Source organism: Lissotriton helveticus, chromosome 1_2, assembly GCF_964261635.1.
Source record: "Lissotriton helveticus chromosome 1_2, aLisHel1.1, whole genome shotgun sequence".
NCBI lineage: Eukaryota > Metazoa > Chordata > Amphibia > Caudata > Salamandridae > Lissotriton > Lissotriton helveticus.
Window position 1 is genome coordinate 375,877,096 of NC_136058.1, and position 20,760 is coordinate 375,897,855.

General features: G+C 43.8%; 1 protein-coding gene across 2 annotated transcripts in view; it reads left to right on the top strand.

Annotated features, from left to right (window-relative positions):
• The window catches only part of LOC144805937 (NACHT, LRR and PYD domains-containing protein 3-like), a 509,894-nt gene extending 496,480 nt beyond the window's left edge, over positions 1 to 13,414 (top strand). For both annotated transcript variants that reach the window (XM_078672409.1, XM_078672405.1), the window contains one exon: positions 12,941 to 13,414. In XM_078672409.1, coding sequence (XP_078528535.1) covers positions 12,941 to 12,962 — 22 coding nt within the window. In that variant the 3' untranslated portion in view covers positions 12,963 to 13,414. The remainder of the gene's footprint in view (positions 1 to 12,940) is intronic.
• Positions 13,415 to 20,760: the final 7,346 nt, after the last annotated feature.

The following is a 20,760-nucleotide window of genomic DNA, read 5'->3' on the forward strand; positions in this document are numbered from 1 at the left end:
GCAATAGGCAGGGCATGCAAATAAGAAATGATCAACACTCGCCTTATGAACAGTACACCAAGGGCAAGAATCAGTTGAAAGGGCGGACCACTTCTTAGTAAAAGACCTTAAAGGAAGAGACCCAACTCGGAACTGATGGTACAGCTTTTTATCTAATGTCTTGGTTATAACGTCCCAAAAAAGGGATCCAATTTGTGGGACAGGAATCTACCTGTTAAGCTAGTAGCGTCTGAACTAATAACAGACTCTTGTCGAACAAAGGCCCAATATAGTGCTTTGAAATCTTGCTTAGAGGGGAAGGAAGTAGACCCCGGAGAAACCCACAGCTGGTTACAACCCATGTCTTCCAAGATTAGTTTAACTTCGCGCAGCCAGGGTATACTACTAGACCCCCAAACTGATCTTACTTCCTCTAATTCCCTGGCAAAGAGGCTTAGATCTGGGGACGTCCAAATGCGTCTCCACAGAGCTACTAGCCGATATCGAGCCATCTTGTTGATTGGTTTGCTACCCATGTCCAAACAAAGTGGTTTGGTCGGAGCGGATTGGGGAAGTCCTACAAGTTTTCGCATGAATTTGTTTTGAACTTTTACCAAAGTTGATAGGTCCATGTACGCCCAAAGATCTGCCCCGTACAAAATTGCAGAGCTGACCATAGTGTCATAAATCCTAAGAGCGGGTTTAATCCGTTTGGTTAGAGACCTTTTTTGCTCCTGCAGAAGACAGCCAGTAAGGCGTGCAAATCTTAGGTAAAGTGTGTCAACCTGAGGTTTCCGGCTAAGGCGATAATCCAAGGTTACTCCTAGATAGGTCATGACCTCTACTTGTTCAAGACTTACTCCATTCATGCTCACTGAAATTTTGATGGGGCGACTTTTAGTTAAAACCATAAATTTGGTCTTGCTCACATTAATTTTCATATCGTTAACCTTTCAGAACTCCTCAAATCTATTTAATGCAGTTTGCAAGCCACTACGGGTCTTTGAGAGGAGCAGAGTGTCATCGGCAAAGATGAGCATGGGGAACTTAGTCCCACCCAGTGAAGGAGCATCAGTGGAGGTATCAGCAAAGAACTTCACCACCTGGTCGATAAACAGCAAAAAGAGCGTGGGTGCCAATACACAATCCTGACGGACGCCTCGAGTCACGGGGAAGCAATCCGTCACCTGCCCTTGGCCTCCCCACCTCACCCTAGCAAAGTTGCCCTCGTGTAGTATTACTACCAGGTCAAGCAATTCCGGTGGCAGTCCCAGGTTTTTCAGGACAGCCCATAGTTTAATCCTTGGCACGAGATCGAAGGCCGACTTTAGATCTACAAAGGCAGCATAGATGGATCCGCCGCCCAACAGCACCACCTTCCAGTATATCAGAGTAAATCTGAAGACCTGGTCGATGGGGCTGGTGCCTGATCTAAAGCCGGCCTGTAGGGGAGAAAGAATACTTTCCATCTCCATCCAACCCTGGACTCTGGCAAGGACCATCCTGGCAATAATTTTTTGTAGCGAGTCGATTAAGCTCATGGGGCGATAATTGCCCGGGACCGAGCGGTCCCCTTTTTTAAAAATGGGAAGAATTTCCGCCCCCTTCCAGGACACTGGGATCCGTGCCCCTTTAGCAATGGCATTCGCTACCGAGGTTATATAGGGAACCCAGAGTTGGAGTTTCGTTTTAAATAAATCAGCCGGGATGGAATCCATCCCTGGCGCTTTCCCACGCTGAACCAAGCGGAGTGCAGACTCGGTTTCTAAGGACGTAAAAATTAACACTTGGTTATGAGTGAGGAGAGAGGTTTCCCACTTGACTTGGCCAGTACGAGATTCCAAATCAGGATCCATAAACTGACTAGAATAAAATTCGACCCATGCTTCCACAGACACGTGATTAACAGGGATTTGTGAATCGGGCTTCCTACCCCACTTCACTATTTCCCAGAATTTAACCTGGTTGGAGGAGCTACAAGCCTCTAAAAGATCAGACCAATGGCGTTCATCCCACTCTTTTTTCGCCTCCCACTGTACTTTTTTGTACCTTAAACGTGCCTCTTTTATATCACTTGTTATCCTGGATTTAACTGCTTTAATTAAACCGCTATGCGCGATCCTACAATTTTTGTTGTACCATTTTTCCTGACAACCCTGTGCCTTCGCCTTTCCTCGTGTTAATGGGAGGGTTAGAAGGGCCTTAAGTTTGTTAAAACACTGTTCGTGAAGGTCACTGATCTGGTCGGTGGCAGCCGCAGTGGGCGATAATTTCAAACTGCCGTTCAGAGTCGACGAAACTACCTCTGTTATACCGTCTAAGAGGGAGGGAGACTCCACAACCCTTGACAATTTGAGTCTTCTTCTATCATTAGTCAAGATGGCATCACCCTTTAGATATGCAGCAAAAGCAGACCCAGCGGGATACCGGGGACTCTTAGACTAAGAGACAATGGGTTGTGATCGCTTTCGGGGCGAACCATGACTTCCATGTCGTCCAGAAATTACCAATATTCTATTTTTAACAGAATATAATCTATTCTGCTTTTACTAACCCCATTGTCAAAAGTGGATTTACCGGCCTTGTCAGAGGCCGTACGACCGTTGACTGCTCTCAGACCCCAATCCAGACACAACCCCGCCCAATGTAAAGCCACCTCTGTGGCCCTTTTAATATTATTCAAGGACAGCATCGGGATTTTCCACACGGTGTCATCCTCCAACCCCAGGTCCTCCCCAGCACTAAGCAAGGGTTCAAAGGTACAGTTAAGGTCCCCTGCTAAAACGAGTAACTTGTCTCTCCCAATCCCTTCGAGGTAAGAATCTAATATATTTAATATAGCAGGACAACGCCCTCCGGGGCGGCCTTGGGCATAGATGTTAATAACTACAACATCCTGGGAATCTTCCTTACATAATTTAATTCCCAGGAGATCCGGGTTATCCACATCAATTTCCACTGGCCTATAGCCAATAGACTGTTTGACCCAGATAACTAGGCCCCCTGAAGCTCTCCCTTTATGACCCTTCACTGCTGGTTTGAAAACATTTAAAAACCCTACCCTGTGGATTGGATCAGGAGCCCAACTCTCTTGAAACAACAAAATATCAAATGTGTCAATGAAATCTACCCAATCCTCTGAACCCATACGCCCCTTTAACCCCGCTATGTTCCATGAAGCTAGTTTGAGCGGCACAGCCTGACTGGGGGATACAGTGACATTCTGAACACGTTGAGCCACTCCCGAATTCTCACACTTGTTTAGTTGAGGACCCACCTCCAGATTGGCATCCATATTATATATGGGGGCTGTCACCTTCTCTATCTCCAGGGTGCCTCCCCCCAGATTCAATGCCGAATTACAGTCTGCATCAGCCCCACCTACATGATTGCTGGAATCACTCCCACTCCCAACTACAGGATAAAGTCAATCGATACCCTCCAGGCCAGAAAGGGATTCGAAGCGATTAAACAATATGGGATAGTACGGGGTAGAGGGAGTTCTATCCGCTTGGAATCTCCTAATAGGTCTTCTTGGAATCATATGGTTAGGGGGGGAACTCACAGAATCGTTTGGGATAAATACCCAAGACCCAATGTCTGCACATCACCCAATCTACCAAACCTTCCTTCCCTGCGTATGAAATCCACAACCCAAGGGTCCTTGAAAGATATAATAATACAGTTCCCTTCTAAGTCCTTAGTACAGTGGCCCACCCAATCAACTCTTCTCACATTCAATATGTCAGTGAAAGAGGAGGGAGGGAGGGGGCGATGTTTATTTAACCAAAAAACAACTCTATTTTTGAGATCCCCATAGTATTCAGTTTGGCCCTCCCTAATGGGTGTGACACCTGTTAGGACAATCGTGTATGGGGTGGCTTCAACAGGTAAATCTGTGCAGGGGGGTCCCCATTTTTTGACCTTCGAGGAGAGAATGGAGGGATTGATAGTTCTACTCCCCAATACTCCATTACTTATTTTGGGCTGTGTAGATGTGTTAGAATCACCCCTCACATGGGCTTGGGCCAACGTAGCCACAAGGCGTTTGGGGATACTTGGCTGACACAAGGGGTTAGATTTGGAACTAGCCTTCTTTGGGACCTGTGAAGTTGTGGCCAATATGGGTATGTTATCATTATTCGCGATTCTGTCCCCTACCCCCGTCCCTTCGGGTTTATTTAAAACAGGACTTATGGATGCTGGCTTAGCGGATGCTATAGATGGCAACTTGACCGTAGCCACTGCTCCCTGTACTTTGAAATTACTAGAGAGGATAGGATTCGCCAAGGCACTTTGAGAATTAACTAGTTTTTTTAAAAGATCTGTATTGGTATTAACAAGATTCTCAAGTGCGTCCAATTTTGAGGTCATCAATCTAGTTCTTTCTAAGACGGGCAGTAAAAGGGTTTTAAATAAAGCTTCCATTTTACCCAACAAGCCATCATCACTATTATAACACATAGGACAAGGATCTGAAGACCCAAAAGGGATATGGGGAGGATGCAGGGGATCATTTAAAACCAAGGCAGGGAGTAAGTTAGAAATGGCTTCGGGAGTAGTAGTTGGCTGGAATAAGCCATTTGTTTTTAGGATCTTGGTGGCGCCTCCCCTCTGGCGGCCCTTACATCTTTTCCTCTTGCGCGGTAGGTTTCTCATGGAGTCCTCATCCGAGGATGAGTCCGGCTGAGATTGACTAGCCAGAAGCACACTACCCTCAGCCCCACTACAGTGTGAATTCCCAGAGTTTGTATCACTATCAGAGGGGATCAGGGACGAGCCCTCCCCCCCCCCGCCTCACGATGCACATCCACCGGTGCTACGACCAGAAGATGACTAGCACTCGGTGCCGGTGCCTCGGGACTAGGTATTGTAGCAATAAAGCCTAACGAAGAAAGTTTCCCACTAACTAGATCAATTGAGAGCCGTATTTCAGCCGTAGCTATCTCTTTTTCCAAAATACCTGTTGCCCTAGAGATAAAGGCATCCAAGGGGCCAGAGACCACCCCCTTAGTAGTCTGCAACTGAACAGTTTGTTCCTTTCCAGAGTGTAGAGGCATAATTGAGCCAATAACAAAATAATATATCTAATTGATACGACGGATCGAGGAGGGTGGCCCAACCCAACCTCGCCTGACCACGGACGGCCACAGACGGTCCCGCCCTTGTCCCGGGCTTCTCCCGGGACGCTCCCGCGCGCTCCCGCGCAGTGGAGGAGATGGCCTGTACAAAATAGGGGGAGGCGACAGGTGGGGAGCGGGACAAGCAGGGAGCGGCACAGGTGTTACGGGTCAGGCTATCAGGAACTCCTGGGAGATGGAGTCCCTGGTCACACCGCTCGCAGCCCTGCTGCACCAGCCACACACCCCACAGCAGTTCCAGATGGCCCGACCCCTCCTCCTCAGTCTCAGCTCACAAGAGGAGCCGCGAAGCGGGACCCACGAAGCGGGTCCGGCGAGATGCGGGTTTGCAGGAACAGCACCCAGGCAGCAGCAGCGAACAAGTCCTCAGTCACCCAGCGGGTAAGCGATTTCAGAGTCCCAGGGAGGTTTGGAGGCGTTGATTTTTAAAACCGTAGGTGGGGGGCGGGGCAAGCAGGGAGAGCGGCCCAGGTGTTACGGGTCAGGCTATCAGTGACTCCTGGGAGATGGAGTCCCTGGTCACACCGCTCGCAGCCCTGCTGCACCAGCCACACACCCGACAGCAGTTCCAGATGGCCCGACCCCTCCTCCTCAGTCCGAGCTCACAAGAGGAGCGGCGAAGCGGGAACCGCGAAGCGAGTCCCGCGAGATGCGGGTTTGCAGGAACAGCACCCAGGCAGCAGCAGCGAACAAGTCCTCAGTCACCCAGCGGGTAAGCGATGTCAGTTATAATATATTAGTGCCGTATTTTAGGGTGCTTCTTGTTTATACGAACAGCTGCCACTAAAAAACTCGCTATATGAAAAGTTACACTTGCACTAGACAGAAGTTGTAAAAATACGAGCGCAGGCCTGACCTGTAAGAAGCCCGCCTCCCGCAAGATTGGTAACAGATACTTTTTTCTAATTTGTGCTTAGTGTTCGCAAAACATGATGAAATGTAATGTGTCCTGTGTAGAGAATTGGTCACAATCACAAGGGTTTGCGTTAACAGGTGTATCCCACGTTGCAAAAGAACCAAGCAGCAAGTGTATCATGTTTAAGCGAAATCTAGTTAAAAGAAAACGATGAAATGGTCTAGTTACAAAAGCTAGGTAGGGTTCAAGGCCTGGGCCAGTAGTAAGTACGTAATTCCTTCTAACAAGCGGTTTTCTCATCTCTATCTCCTCTCGCTCTGCCGCGAACAGGCTTAATAGTGTGGATTTTATCACCATAACATCCTCTTTTTTTATGCGATCAGGAAAGTAAAAAAGCTCAATACGCCCCACATTTGAGAGCATCGATTTAACATAAACCAACCATGGGATACTATGAGCTCTGTCCAGGGCAAAACAGTCTTTAAGGATCAGATGGTTTAAGGAAATTTCCTGGTTAAGGCAGGTTTTTAACCAGCAGATAACAGGGGCGGATTTAATTTGATCTGTGACAAACCCAATACCTAACTCTGAGTGTGTGGTAAAGGTGGGAGTAGACTGGGGAACAGAAAGCAGGGATCTTAAAAATGTGTTTTCCACCTTCTGAATAGTATCCCCATATTGATGATCCATAGGTGGCTATGGCCAACCATTTGGCTTTGTAGACTTTAAGAATAGCTTCCATTGGTCGTGCCCCCATTCTTTTAACGAAACTCAGCAGAGCTGCAGCTGATCTTGCTACTGCATTGGTTTTTGACTTATGTTGGGTGCCCCAGGTTCCTCTATCATCAAAAATCACCCCCAGGTAGGTGAAGGATGAGACCCTCTTAACTTCTTTCCCTGTGCAGGAGAATGTTATTGATTTCTTTTTCCTGCCAGATGACCCAACAATCATGACCTGGGATTTTTGAGTGTTAATTTTCAGATCTAAGGAGGTCATAAAATCACCAAAAGAGGCCAGTAGTCTGTTAAGAGCCACACCTGTGCGAGCCAAGAGAACAGCGTCATCCGCGTACAGGAGGACTGGAATATTGGTCTCCCCTGCACGCGGAACGTCCACAGCCGAGGTGGCCAAAGCTGGCTCAAGTGCATTTATGTATAATGTGAAGAGGGGGGCAAGGATGCACCCTTGCCGCACCCCCCACTCTGATTTAAAATGACTAGTGCACCTCCCCTCCCGGGTGACTCTGACGGAGGCCTGTAAGCCGCGATGGAGGTCAGCTAAAAAGCCAACCAGCGGAGGATCAATACCCATGTCCAGAAGGACCCCCCACAGCCTCGACCTGTTGACCAGATCGAATGCTGAGGAGAGTTCCATAAAGGCCATGTACAGGGCCCCCTCTTTCGCTATAGTATATTTACTAATGATCAATTGGAGATTTAAACATTGATCCAATGTGCTCCTTTTGGCCCTGACGCCATACTGGGCATTCGACATGGTTCCTCTGCCTTCTAGCCATGTTGTCATTCTACCTAAAATGACTCTGCCCAAGATTTTTATGGCAGAGTCTATTAGGGAAATAGGCCTATAACAGGCAGGATCACCCCTTTGGCCCTACTTGAAGATTGGAATGATAATGGACCTAGCCCAGGATTCAGGAAAAATGTTTTCTCTCGAGGCGTTAAAACATTGGTCAAATTATACATTCATAATGCATGAAGTGTTCCGTACTAAAGTTAAGAAACGAAGGAGTGCTGTGGATGACATTGAACTCATTATTGCAATACCGTAGCATAAATGTAAGAGAGTGAAAAATACCCCTATATATGTATGAAGACTGTAATCTGTGGTATGATATTCAAATGTATCGCCAAGTTTCTTAATAAAAATAATTCCCAAAATAAAGTGCAGTCAGCAGTCAAGTCCCATTCAACATGGCCGCCGGCATGTGCGTACACAGCCGCACATTATGACGGTCCTTTACAAACATTCGCATCCGGCATGGGGCTCCTGGCTCGCGCAAAGGTATAATTATTTTTTAATTTTTTAACAGTCTCCCAGGCACAACAACTTACTGATCTAAAAGCAAATTAAATTAAGCAATACCGAATTCAAGTGCGCTTCAAGTAAAACTGTTGTAATCTTCCTTCCTGTTTGACACTTTCTTGTGGTACGTTCCTCCCCTTTTTTCCCCCTTCCTCTGGTGGTATGTCCTGCCAGAGCTTGCCTTAAAATGTTGGCATCTCTCAGGCAGTCTTGGAGAGTGGGTGACAGAATAAAGTCTGCTCTTACCTTCTTCCGCCTCCAGTTTCATCCTTTATAACACCAACGGATCTTCCTAATGTAAACCCGGTACGAATGTCGATCGCAAGCTCAGCAAACACCTCCCAAACCTCCTCATACTGGTGACATTGTCCCATGAATTCTTAATCTGTCATACCGCGCGTTTAATATAGCATAATGGCAGGATGTAACAAGCCGTCAACTAAGTGGGACGCTCTCAATCACATGCTTAACAGAAGACAATCAGAGTTTTAAACACACCTAAAAAATCTTATTAAAAAAATCCTGAATAAATGTGTATGCTGATACTACACATTTAAAAATAGCCATTCGTTCCCAAAAGTAAATTAACATTCAAAACCGTGATCCTTCAACAGAGCACAAAGCAGCAGAGTACACAGACTTATCTGAGTGAGCAGCAGCAATAAAAGAAGGATGAGGACTGGTTGCTGAGGGGTTTTATTATGTCGGATTGTTCTATGATTCTAAGTTCTATGAGCTTTAAAGGTGCTGCTGAGTGGTGGCGATAAAGGGATTGACTGCATAATGTTGGCCTCTGGCTCCTGATTTAAAATCAACCTTTGTCACCATCTATGTGCTGGAAATCAGGAATGCTGCAACCAGGGTTTCTCTTGCTTGATTTCATGAATAAAGCGAGATAGACTGAATCAAAGCAATGAAATGAGAAGTACATGAGCTAGGCATGAATTAACAATCCAGAACCATCCCTAGGAGACACCTACCATTGTAATAAGAAAGGTAAAGCACTCTGGCATCTTGGTCTATACAGTAAACGCCAAGGTAAGAAAGGACAGACTTATAAACTTTTAGGAGAAATTCATATCTAAAATAACACTGTGCTAATTGCAAACTGAAATAAACCTCAAAGAAATAAGATGTACAAAAGGGGATGATGGACGGAGCGTTTGAGCAAATCAAACACTCACCCCCAGTCAACTGACCTGGGTTTAATCCATCACCATTCTTTAGCTCACTCTGCCACCCCAGTTCAGACATGGCCATATGCAAATCAGTCTGACCCTGTGCCTCATGGGAACAGTCCAACCCAAACTGCCAAGCCATGTCTTCCCTGGACCGGAAACAAGCATCCTGGAACCGGTTTCGGATTCATAATCCTCATCAGCCAGGCTAGCTTGAATCCAGTGGCACAGTGTGCAAGGGACTCACGTCTGAGCATACCCTGCCAACTTAGGGCAAACAAAGCGATACCCTGTTCCCATGAGGAACAGGGTCAAGACTGATTTGCATATGGCCATGTCTGAACTGGCGTGGCTTGGTGAGCAAAATAACAATGGATTAAATCCACATCTGTGACTGGGGTGAATGTTTTGCCATTGTGCAACATTCCGTCCATCATCTTGTGTGTTTCAAGGAAATAAGAGGCAGAGACAAGACAATGTCCGGCATAGCAGAAAATGTCTGGATAATGAATACAAAAAAACTAGATGAACACAACCAATGTTACACAAAAAGTAAACTATTGATTTGTCGAAAATGTCCATCAGAATGACAGTGTTGTTCAGTACCCTTTGGACTAGAGGCATGGGAATGGGAAGTTGCACCGCACAAGCACTAGTTCAACTTGTCTGTTTTGACATCAATTTTTTTCTCAGTGGGATTGAAAATATGCAAGTTTGCCAGCAGTGTCCTGTGTTGTTGCTGGGATGTTCCCAGAGGATGTACTCAAACTGTGCCCTCACCCACCGTCAAGGATGGCCTCTGCTCCTCATATCACAGCATGGGGTGACCGAGAGTTGAGTGCTACAGGGCTTTTGACCTGTACTTTGGTGTTGATAGATCCTACTGGCATCGCCCCTATAAAACCCATGTGTTCTCTCAGAATTGGGACCATTACAGTTCCTGCATTTGGTGTTGTTGCATTACAGCAATAACCAAATAACCGTAACACACTAGCAATAAAAGAGGCTTTTGACCGGGTCGCATGGGGATTTTTATGGGCAGTATTACAGCGCCGGGGTTTTCAGCCAAATTTTATCCTAGCTGTACAAGCGCTATACCTCCAACCCACAGCAAGAATCTGTATTATGGGTTTAGAATCTAGCCCAGTGCATATTACCCATGGTACAAGGCAGGGATGTCCCTGTTCTCCCCTGTTGTTCTCACTATATATTGACCCATTTATAAAAATGCTTGAAATCAGTTCTAGGATTGAACCCGTGATCTGGCAACATGAATATTATCGGGTCCTTGCATATGCAGATGATGTGGCCGTGGTAACATCGAATCCCTCAACTGCTATGCCAGAAATAGAACTATTGGTGTTACAGTTTGGAGCCATTTCAGGCTATAAACTTAACACTGCCAAGACACAAATACTCTGTGTTACTATAACGACTTTTGCGGATCAAAGGGTAGTTAATGAGGTGACTTATTTGGGGATTAAGCTGCGGGCTTGCTTAAATGCACTGGTAGAGGTTAACTGGCAATCTCTTTTAAGTGATGTGCAGAAGCAACTGGAGAGATGTGAATGTTTACATCTGTCTATGGTAGGGCGATGTAATGTCTTGAAAATGTAAGTCCTGCCTAAAATTCTATACTTCTTGTGATCCGTCCCACTTGAGATATCTTGGGCTAATCTTGCGCTGCTACAATCTGCGTGTGCTGGATTTGTGTGGGCACAGGGGAAATCGCGGAGAGCTATGCGATTTATGACTTTGCCGCGCAAACAAGTTGGTTGGGCTGTCCCGGATTTTACCCTATATTATTTTGTCTGCATTTTACAGCACATGAACATCTTATTAACAGGAATAGAATTGTGTAGTGTAGCTGAAGCTCCCTCCATCTTTCAAATGCTGCTCGGCAGTAAAGCTAAAAACCGCTTGTTTAGCAATGTGGATATGAATTAGTATAAGAGGACGCAGTTTATGGTCTTGATAACGGCCTATAAGGTGTGGAGGGCTGTAAATAAACACTATAACTTTGGAAAAATATCTAGGTATACCCCTCTAACCGCTTCTGTACTTCTTCCATCGATATTCTGGGACCGAATAGTAGACAATTGGTGAGCTAAAGGGGTTAAAAAAATAGGAGATCTATATTTTAATGGGGAACTGATGTCTTTTAAAATGTTAGTTGAGAAATTTCAAATTCGACGGCCCGATTTTTTCCAATATCTGCAAGTTCGTGATTATTTGTGTAAACATCGCTGGAATACAGATCAAAACCCGGTTATTGAAGCTGTGGGGAAGAATGCTTATATTGGCCATTTGTATTCTCTATTATTAAATACTAAGGGCAATGATCTAGGGACTCATAATTTAAAATGGGACAGCCGGCTTGGCTGTGTTGGCACTCGGATTGAAACTTCTATCGACATGGCAGGGAGATTATTTATGGCAGCTAATTTACGTGCACAACATTACAAGACGATCTTTAATTTATATTATACCCCGGCCAAATTGTTTAAATTGGGGTGGGGGGGTCCAATGATGGGAAATGCTTTCTTTATGGGTCTGATGAGGCTGATATAGTACATATTTTTAACTCATGCATGCATTTCAATTTGGTCTGTCTGGGTACATTGAGAAATGTTTGGCGGAGATATTGGGTGGAACGGTACGACTTTCCAATGCTCATGTATTATTGGAGATAGATGAGGGAACATAGAGGGACCAAATGATGTATAAATGTAGGTACCTGATATTTATGCCAAACGCAGTAATAAGACTATGTATTGCCTCAATGTGGCTACAGAAGGATGCACCATCTTTTGAATTGTGGAGGGCCAGATTTTTAGCATCCTTCAATATTGAATATTGTTTATATGCCCTGAAAGGCAAACGTTAAAAGAAACTCGGTTGCGAAATTTGGGGTCCAGTTGCTACTTATATGGGTGAGTAAATCCCATTTTTTTTTGTTGTTTTGTTTTTTTTCTTTCTCCTTTTTTGTATTTTTATTTTGATCTTCTCCCTGCTGAGCTATGTTTTGTTTTAACTAGGAAATTGTGTATCGTGAACCGCTGGCTGATGTATTCTGTTGTGATTTTCTTTCTCTGTACGAACATGGATTAACAATAAAATCATTTAAAAAAAAAAAGCAATGAAAGAGCACCAAACTCTACCGAAAAGGTGTGCTATGAAAAGGGTACACCATATAAATGCTGAGTGGATCTAGGCTTAAACGTAACCCCTGAGTGTATGCACAACTTTAGTGGGATGTCTTACCTGCTTGTGTTGGGGGGGAGGCTTGGCTTACTTCAAACTACTCGAGTAAAACTGTTTGTTGGGCTATCAGTTCTGAACAAAACTTTTAAATGAGACTTCTCTCTGAGCGAGCCAACAAATGAACCATTGGGTAGTGCATTTTATGTCAGTATTCAATGAACTTTTCCCCGTTACGTTGTGTTTTGGCTTTAACACAATCAAGAAGTGTGATTATTGGATTAGTGGATGAATCGGTTACTGCAGTTCACTATTTAGTCTGTTCTCCTGCCTGCGCAGCTGGGCAGCTGCATGTATGCACCTTATCCTCCCCAATCACTCCATATGTCTGATCAGAAGCATTCTGTTGTGAAAAAGATTTCATAAACAGATAGTCGAAGATAAAAGGATGTTGCATTAGGAAAATATGCACCGAGACTTTCAGGTGGTTCTTTTGCATTCTTTCTTGGTGGCTGTTAATGACAATCCTTCTCTCTTGCAGCATCGAATATGATTTAAGTTAGCTTCGATAACTGAAGATGAGTGCCCAAAAGAAGACTGACGCCTGTCATCTGCAATCATTGTCATCATTTGCTGTGTTTTAGATACTTTCACTCCTACATTAAGACACATGTTGTAAGAAGTTTCTGTATGTTTGCATTTAACCGTAAATAACATGCTTCAATAAAGGTTCTCAAGCCAAAATTATTTTTTCAAGATTAAAGATCTTCAAGGTGTTTTCAAGGTTCATGATCATGATTTTAAACTTATAACAGGAGTGGATTGTTCTTTCATATTCCAATAATGAAAATGTAAATAATAAAGATATTTTTCTTTAAATGTTACAAACACAGAATATCAAATACTTCCTTACCTGGATTTATATTTCCAATGCAGGCTAAGTGGGAGCAACTTTTTATTTTATCCTATACAACTACTTGAGTAACAGTAATTAAAAAACTTTTTACCATCTGAATGTGTCTGCACTTACTATGAAAATACAATATATACAACTGTTAGAACCTATAGACATCCATGCATTTCTTCTATTTTTGCAATGTTTATTTATTGAGATTTCTTGGGGAGGGGACATATATTTAGACGTCGTAACAGGTACAGAGTATGAGTGATGTAACAGCAGGGGGCTTGGCTAAAATGAGGTACGCTCACTAAAAGTACTCCACGACCACAACCTGATATCGCTTGATCTGGAAAAGATCGCCCCCTGGCCCATCGCCATCACCTGCCGGGGAGAAAGAAGGAGACAGAGGAGCACCCAGCCACGAAGCCTCCACATGCAGGCTCTGGTACCATTATCGGACGCCTGTCCCGCGCACTCAGGCCCTGACTCACAGAGAGCGCTGCAGGGACAGTCGTGAGAGTCGGTCACAGCTCCCTGCTTCTGTAGCCACTTGTTTCCAGCAGCAATTCACAAAGGCTGGTGAAGTCCACTGGTCCTTCCAAGCCCTTGGAGATCTTTGCACAAGTTGAAAGAAAAGTCCACAAAGTACTTTCTCCTCTCTTTGGCAGTCAGGTAACCACTGCAGGCCAATCCCCCAAGCAGCACTTCAGCTTTGGAATAGTCTCTCCTCAGTTTCTTCGGGTTCCTTCTCCTCAGCAGAGGTTTTGTGTTGTAAGTCCAGAAGTTATCTAAATTCATGGGATCAGAGTCCCAATACTTATACCCCTAAATCCTTTCTTTTCTGAGGTGAGAAGGGCCTGTGCCCAGTTTGAGCCAGTTCTGAAGCACTCTGTTTACCAGACTTCTCTTTTCCTTTCACAGCGCAGGGCAGGCACATCAGACGCCACACAGGAGATGGAGCCAGCATTGTGGAAGGCAAGTACAGTCCTGGAGCACTTTGTTGACAGTCTTCCTTCTCTTCTTTCAGCGTGCAGGGCAGATACATCAGACACACCACAGGAGGTGGAGCCAGCATTCCACAGGGAAGGCCCAGCCCTATTCAGGTCCCAGGTGCAACTCCTCCCTCCCATCTATATGCAGATCTCCCTATTCACCACCGGGCTGCCCCAGCCTGTCTCTTGAAATCCCCCAGCCCTGTCACTCACAGAAACCAGACGGAGGAATACACAACCTCGCAGAGGCAGGCTCAAATGGTTAGGCAAGCAAACACCTACTTTCTAAAAGTGGTATTTTCCAGCACAGAATATTAAAATACACTTCACTAAAAGATGTATTTTATTATTCTGAGTCCAGGCATACTAAACTCGAATTTCTACGATGCTCTCTGAGTCTGCTAGGATTATAAACATGTAGCAATCCAGCATCCCATTGTGGCCTATTGAGAACAGGTAACCTTGCAATAGTGAAAAACGAAAATGGCTGTAACTCACTACTAGGACATGCCACACACATCAGGGCTTGTCCTACCTTGTACTTAAAATGCACCCTGTCCGTGGGCCTACCATAGGGGTGACTATTATGAAGTCAAGGGAAGGTTTAGGGACGGGCAAGTGGGTGCACTTGCCCAGTCAGCGTGACAGTACCAGACTGCACGCATACTCTGCAATGGCAGACCTTAGACACGTTTTACAAGGCCGCTTCTGTGGGTGGCACAACCAGTGATGCAAGCCCACCAGCGGCATTTGGATTTACACGCCCTGGGCACACTCAGTGCACTGTACTAGGGTCTGACAAGTAAACCAAATATCCAATCATGGAACCACTAATCAATACATCAATTTACAGTAGGGAGCACTCGCACTGTGGCACTGGACAGCAGTGGCACAGTGCCCAATGCATCTAACACCAGCAAAAACATGAGGCAACAGCAAAAATGGAAGGGAGACCCACGCCAATGGTGCCAGGTCTAACAAAGGGTCATCTTAGCCATCATCTACAGATGTCATTTTGGCCTGTAGCGTATAGCTCCAGGACACCTCAGGGTAACAGAACTCTTTAAAAATCTCAGTAACACTAACATTATTGTGGAATCCCAATTATAAAATGCTAATTTAGCATTTTAGAAAGGAAGGAACTAATTCCCTGTCTGGTGTAATCTCCAGGAGGGTTGCTACTCTCCAGGGATCGAACTTTGAAGTTCTATACATCCCTGGAGTGTAGAATGGCGTTGTCTCTCGAGTCTGGTCATATTGGATATCATGAAGATGATTCTGGTGAAGAAGGGGATGGTGAGGCATATAATGTCTGTGCTGTGACCAAGGGGATAATAAAGGAGTAAGAGTGGAACGATAATAGTTGCAGACGACATGAGGAAGAAGGTGTTGAGATATATGTTATGCTTGGCACAAGAAATCTTTAGAGACCAGAGACAACCTTTCCATAGTGGATGGGTTTATTTTTAGAGGATCCAGACTGGTGCCTCCTAGTATACTGAAGAGAATTGTGAAGCCTAAGAAGACTGAGGTGCAACTACCAGTGGCTGCTTTGGACATGCAGCGAGAGGTAGAGAGTGCACAGAATGCATGGGAAGTGACAAAATACATGATCCAAGAGAACAACCGAAGGTGATAGCAGGTTACCGAGTAATCCGTGGGACGTGTGGAGTAGGACAGTTGTTGTGGCAGGCACTGTCGATAATACGTCATTTATTTGATGTATGTTTAACCCACAGCATTGAATCCAGGAATGTGATTAAACTGTTGCAGGAAGTGTTTAGTAGAGAGGGCATCCCCAACACGCTGTTGACTAATAACGTGTTGTAGCTTATGTCAAGAGAAATGGAGGAATTTCTAGACGTGAGTAGGAAGAGATAAGACATGTTTTTAGATCATCCAGATGCCAATGTCATGATTGAGAGACTATACAAAGTTCTGAAAGAAATTCTCTTATTTGCAAAGGCAAGAGTGGACATTTTTAGATTGACTCCTCAATCTCCAGCAGGCCGAGTTCCATCTGAAATATTTAGGGGAAGGAAACCTAACACTCATCATCACCAAATTAGTGTCAGATCCATCTGAGGTTGGAATGGGCACCAGGCGGGCCGCCTCCTTTCACCCATCTTCCTTGTCATTGCAATGGAGTACTGAAGCATGCTGACTGTGAGAAAAGAACTTCAGTAGCAGGCTGACGTTCAAAACAGGTACGTACTGGTCTCGATGTATGCGGACGATATTCTTCTTTTTACTAGGAACCCAGATGTGAACTTTTCCCCGGTTATTGGGGAGATGATAAGGTTTGTAAGGTACTCCAGTATTTTCATAAACTGGGAGAAATATGGGTTAATTTCCATGACGCAGTCTACATGACAGGTCTTTGAAACAATTATTTGTTCTAAGTACAGGCCAGTTCCGGAAAGGCCGTCTCCCAGTATACGTTACCTGGGTTAAGCTCCTGCTTACAATGCCCTGATTAAGATGGGTGTACTCCCTACATTTCTATATTTATTTGTTAATATTCCTTTCCACCACAACAAATCATTTTTCGCCACACTTAAATCATTACGTGCTAGAATGATTTGGTGAGCTAAAAAAGCATGAATCGATAGGGAGATACTCACCCTACGATAAAGGGGGTTTGGTTGTCCCAGACTTGGAGTAATACTATCTGACACCACAAAGATGCATGTGGCCCAAAGATGAAAGGGTTTCTAAATGAGTCGACTGAATTTAAATCATTAATGCAAATCACATAATTCAACAACTCTAGATACTGGGTGGAAAGATTACACTGGCTACTGAGGGAGACGTGGATGGACGCTACCAAGTGGGTTAGGGGTGAAGTGGTTGGGAGGCAGACATTGGTGGAATACTGGAGGATAAATGTAGGCAGTATTGTTGTGCTCTGTTGGGACGGCAATGTCTCCTGCTTGGTTTACACTCTGATGCTCGAATTTCCCTGCTCGGAGTGCCCAACAGCGAGTACTACTATCCAAGTGTATTTTAAATGTGCATGTGTGATGGATGCATTTATGTGTGAGCCGGAGTAATGGGAGCCTGCAGGTTTCATTTTAAAAGTCATTGGCCAATATCTGTGCACAATATCGAGGTGAGGCCTTTTTTTCCAGACATTAAAAGTGTATTACTGACATTCCTGAAGCTTGACGGAGAAGGTCTAGACACTAGAGTGGAGAAAAAAGAGACGGGACTGTTTCTGAAATTAGCGTAGTTTCTGTTGTTGAGACGAGCTACTTGTTTGTCTTACTGAGTGTTGTGAAGATCCAACGCAGGATTGTAGGAAAAGGCTTTATTGAAGAACAGGCAGGTGCGACCACACTTGTCCACATCCAGCATACAACTGACTCTTAGAATACATTCTAGAACCAAGGCAGTGGCATCCAGTTACCTGGAGACAGGTAACCAGGATACCACATCCTCTTCCTTTAATATAACACTAAAGAATTGTGAACAATGAAACAGTTGCATGAAATAATAAAACATAACAATTGCATGGAACATAAAACATGTTTATACAAAAACTTCCAAAGGTGTCATGTAATCTAGTAAAGAATAACATATCCAGAGACCTGGTAAGAAACTTAACACAACTAACTAAACTATAAGTGGGTAACATAAGTGGAATCTATCATGTATGTGATAAGTGTAACAATACATTATGTAACCCACCTTTCCTTTTATAATAAATTACAATAATCACATCACAAAGTCTTTAAATTTCTTAGGAAGCATTATGTGTCTGCTCCTTGATGAAGAACTGGATGGTCTTGCAAATGAATCGCAACGAAAACCTGGAGCAAAGGAACTAGAGGTGTTCAAATCAGTCACCTCATCCCACAACCAATTAGTCGCAGAACCAGAACTAGTATCCTCAAAACACCCCCAATTAAGAATTCCATTACATTTCGACATTCTACTAAAATGCCAGATTTTTCCATCACTAAGTTTAGCAGACTTGTTATAAACCTCTAAAACACGGAGAGGTTTAGAAAATTTACTGCATCCTTTTTTGAACTTGTGTGCAAGCTTAACTTTCACAACATCACCTACCTTTAAAGAAACTTCTTTTGCATTGTGTGTCTGATCATAATGAATTTTACTTCTTTCTTGAAGCTTCTTAAGATTGGCTCTAACAACAGCTGGAGACCACTCATTACAAATGCTCTTACGATTCCAAGTGACATCTCTAATAAAAGGTTCTCTACCTCTTAATATTCTTAATGGACTGTAACCAGTGCCAGTAGGTGTAATTCTAAAAGCCCATAGAGTCTTAAATAATTCTTTCTTCCAATCCTTATTAACACTTATAGCGCTTTGGATGCTGCCCATTATGACCCTGTTGAACCTTTCAACAACACCGTTTCCGGCTGGATGATTTATAGGTGTTCTCTTCCCATTGATGCCATTCCTAGTACTTTCTCAGGCCTTGAACAATCCTGAAAATACCGTTTGGCTTTTTAATTCCCATAATCGGTGAATTACATGGGCTACTCTCAATTTCTCTTAGAACACCTTGTTTTATGAATTTGTCTATTACAGGAATAACTCCTTCAAGCACTTCTGCTTTCATTTTATACTGAGGAATGTTTGGATAATCTACTCCCTGTTTTACTGACATTTTTACTGGATCAATTAATCAGCATGGAGGGATGAGGATTTTAAGTGTCCGTTTCTTTCCCCAAATTAATCAATTTGTAATCAACAAAATTGGACACTTGTAACACTCTTCAACCTTTGGTTCAGTATAAATAAGGAAACCCTCAGAGAAGTCAATGTTTAGTTGGAACTTGCAGTGTATATGTTTCATCCGCCCCTCATTGACATTCACGCAGTTATCATAGGGTTATTCCTATTGGTGTGTACTGCTTGCCTCATCCAGAGGCACCTCCAGTCTCGAGTGCAGTGTCCAGAGACAAGAGGACTTTCCCACAAAAATGGTTTAAAAATGAAAATATACACCCAAAAAATTTAATGCAGGGCAGATTTTCATTAGTTAAAAATTGTAGATACTCAGTTTTGGCCGAGTTACTAGGCCGTATAGTATTCTAGGGTTGTCGACATGTTTCAGCTCTATTAGGCCAGGAGGTCTGTAGAGCTTTCGTCAGGACTTACAAAAACACAGATGAACAAACAACATTTGTATACATATAATGCTACTCACACGAATTTGTGCGGTAATCCAGAACTCATAGCAATAATATGAGTATTGTGTTCTTCACAATCTGTGGAAGAATGTGCATTTAAAGCAATTTTAGCTCATGCCATTGTTTTTTTAAAAGGGTGGGTAAGTGCAGAAAATATGATCATAATTTAAATCACACTTGCAGTACTCATGAAGAATTTTTCAAAAGGGCAAGAACTCAGGTAATAATTTTATTAACACTGGGGTTGCTCATGGAGAGTGGAGATAATGGGAGGCTATGGATACTTATTTATTTGGTCGTTATTAAGCTCTACATCCGAAAGGTTGACGATTAGTGATTGTTCTTGCTGGTTGACGGTTGTGCCGCTGCCATGCTCTGTGTTTGGACGTGTCTCTGCTGGTCTTGCCAGGTCAGTGACTTTCTTTTTCCTCGGGGCTGTGGTCGGCCTCGGGATAAAACGTAAACGTAAAAGTAGAACCATTCGCCCTAACTAGCTTGCCTAATACGAAGCCGATTGCCTTTTAGTAAGATTTGACCGCCCGCCATTTCCACTAGCACCACCAAGTTAGGAGTGGCTTGATAATTGAAAAAATAACTCACGGGCACAAATTTAAAAACGAGTGTCACACAGCAATAACAGACATGCCGCACTGAGTTAAAACACCCCACTCGGTGACGTTAGTATGTAACCTGATATCCCTTGGTCAGTACAAACAAGCAATGTACAATATGATATGATGAGATTGCCCTATGCCCGCATTTCACAATATAAATAAGTATCCATAGCCTCCCATTATCTCCACTCTCCATGAGCAACCCCAGTGTTAATAAAATTATTACCTGAGTTCTTGCCCTTTTGAAAAATTCTTCATGAGTACTGCAAGTGTGATTTAAATTATGATCATATTTTCTGCACTTACCCACCCTTTTTAAAAAACAATGGCATGAGCTAAAATTGCTTTAAATGCACATTCTTCCACAGATTGTGAAGAACACAATACTCATATTATTGCTATGAGTTCTGGATTACCGCACAAATTCGTGTGAGTAGCATTATATGTATACAAATTTTGTTTGTTCATCTGTGTTTTGTAAGTCCTGACGAAAGCTCTACAGACCTCCTGGCCCAATAGAGCTGAAACATGTCGACAACCCTAGAATACTATACGGCCTAGTAACTCGGCCAAAACTGAGTATCTACAATTTTTAACTAATGAAAATCTGCCCTGCATTAAATTTTTTTGGTGTATATTTTCATTTTTAAACCATTTTTGTGGGAAAGTCCTCTTGTCTCTGGACACTG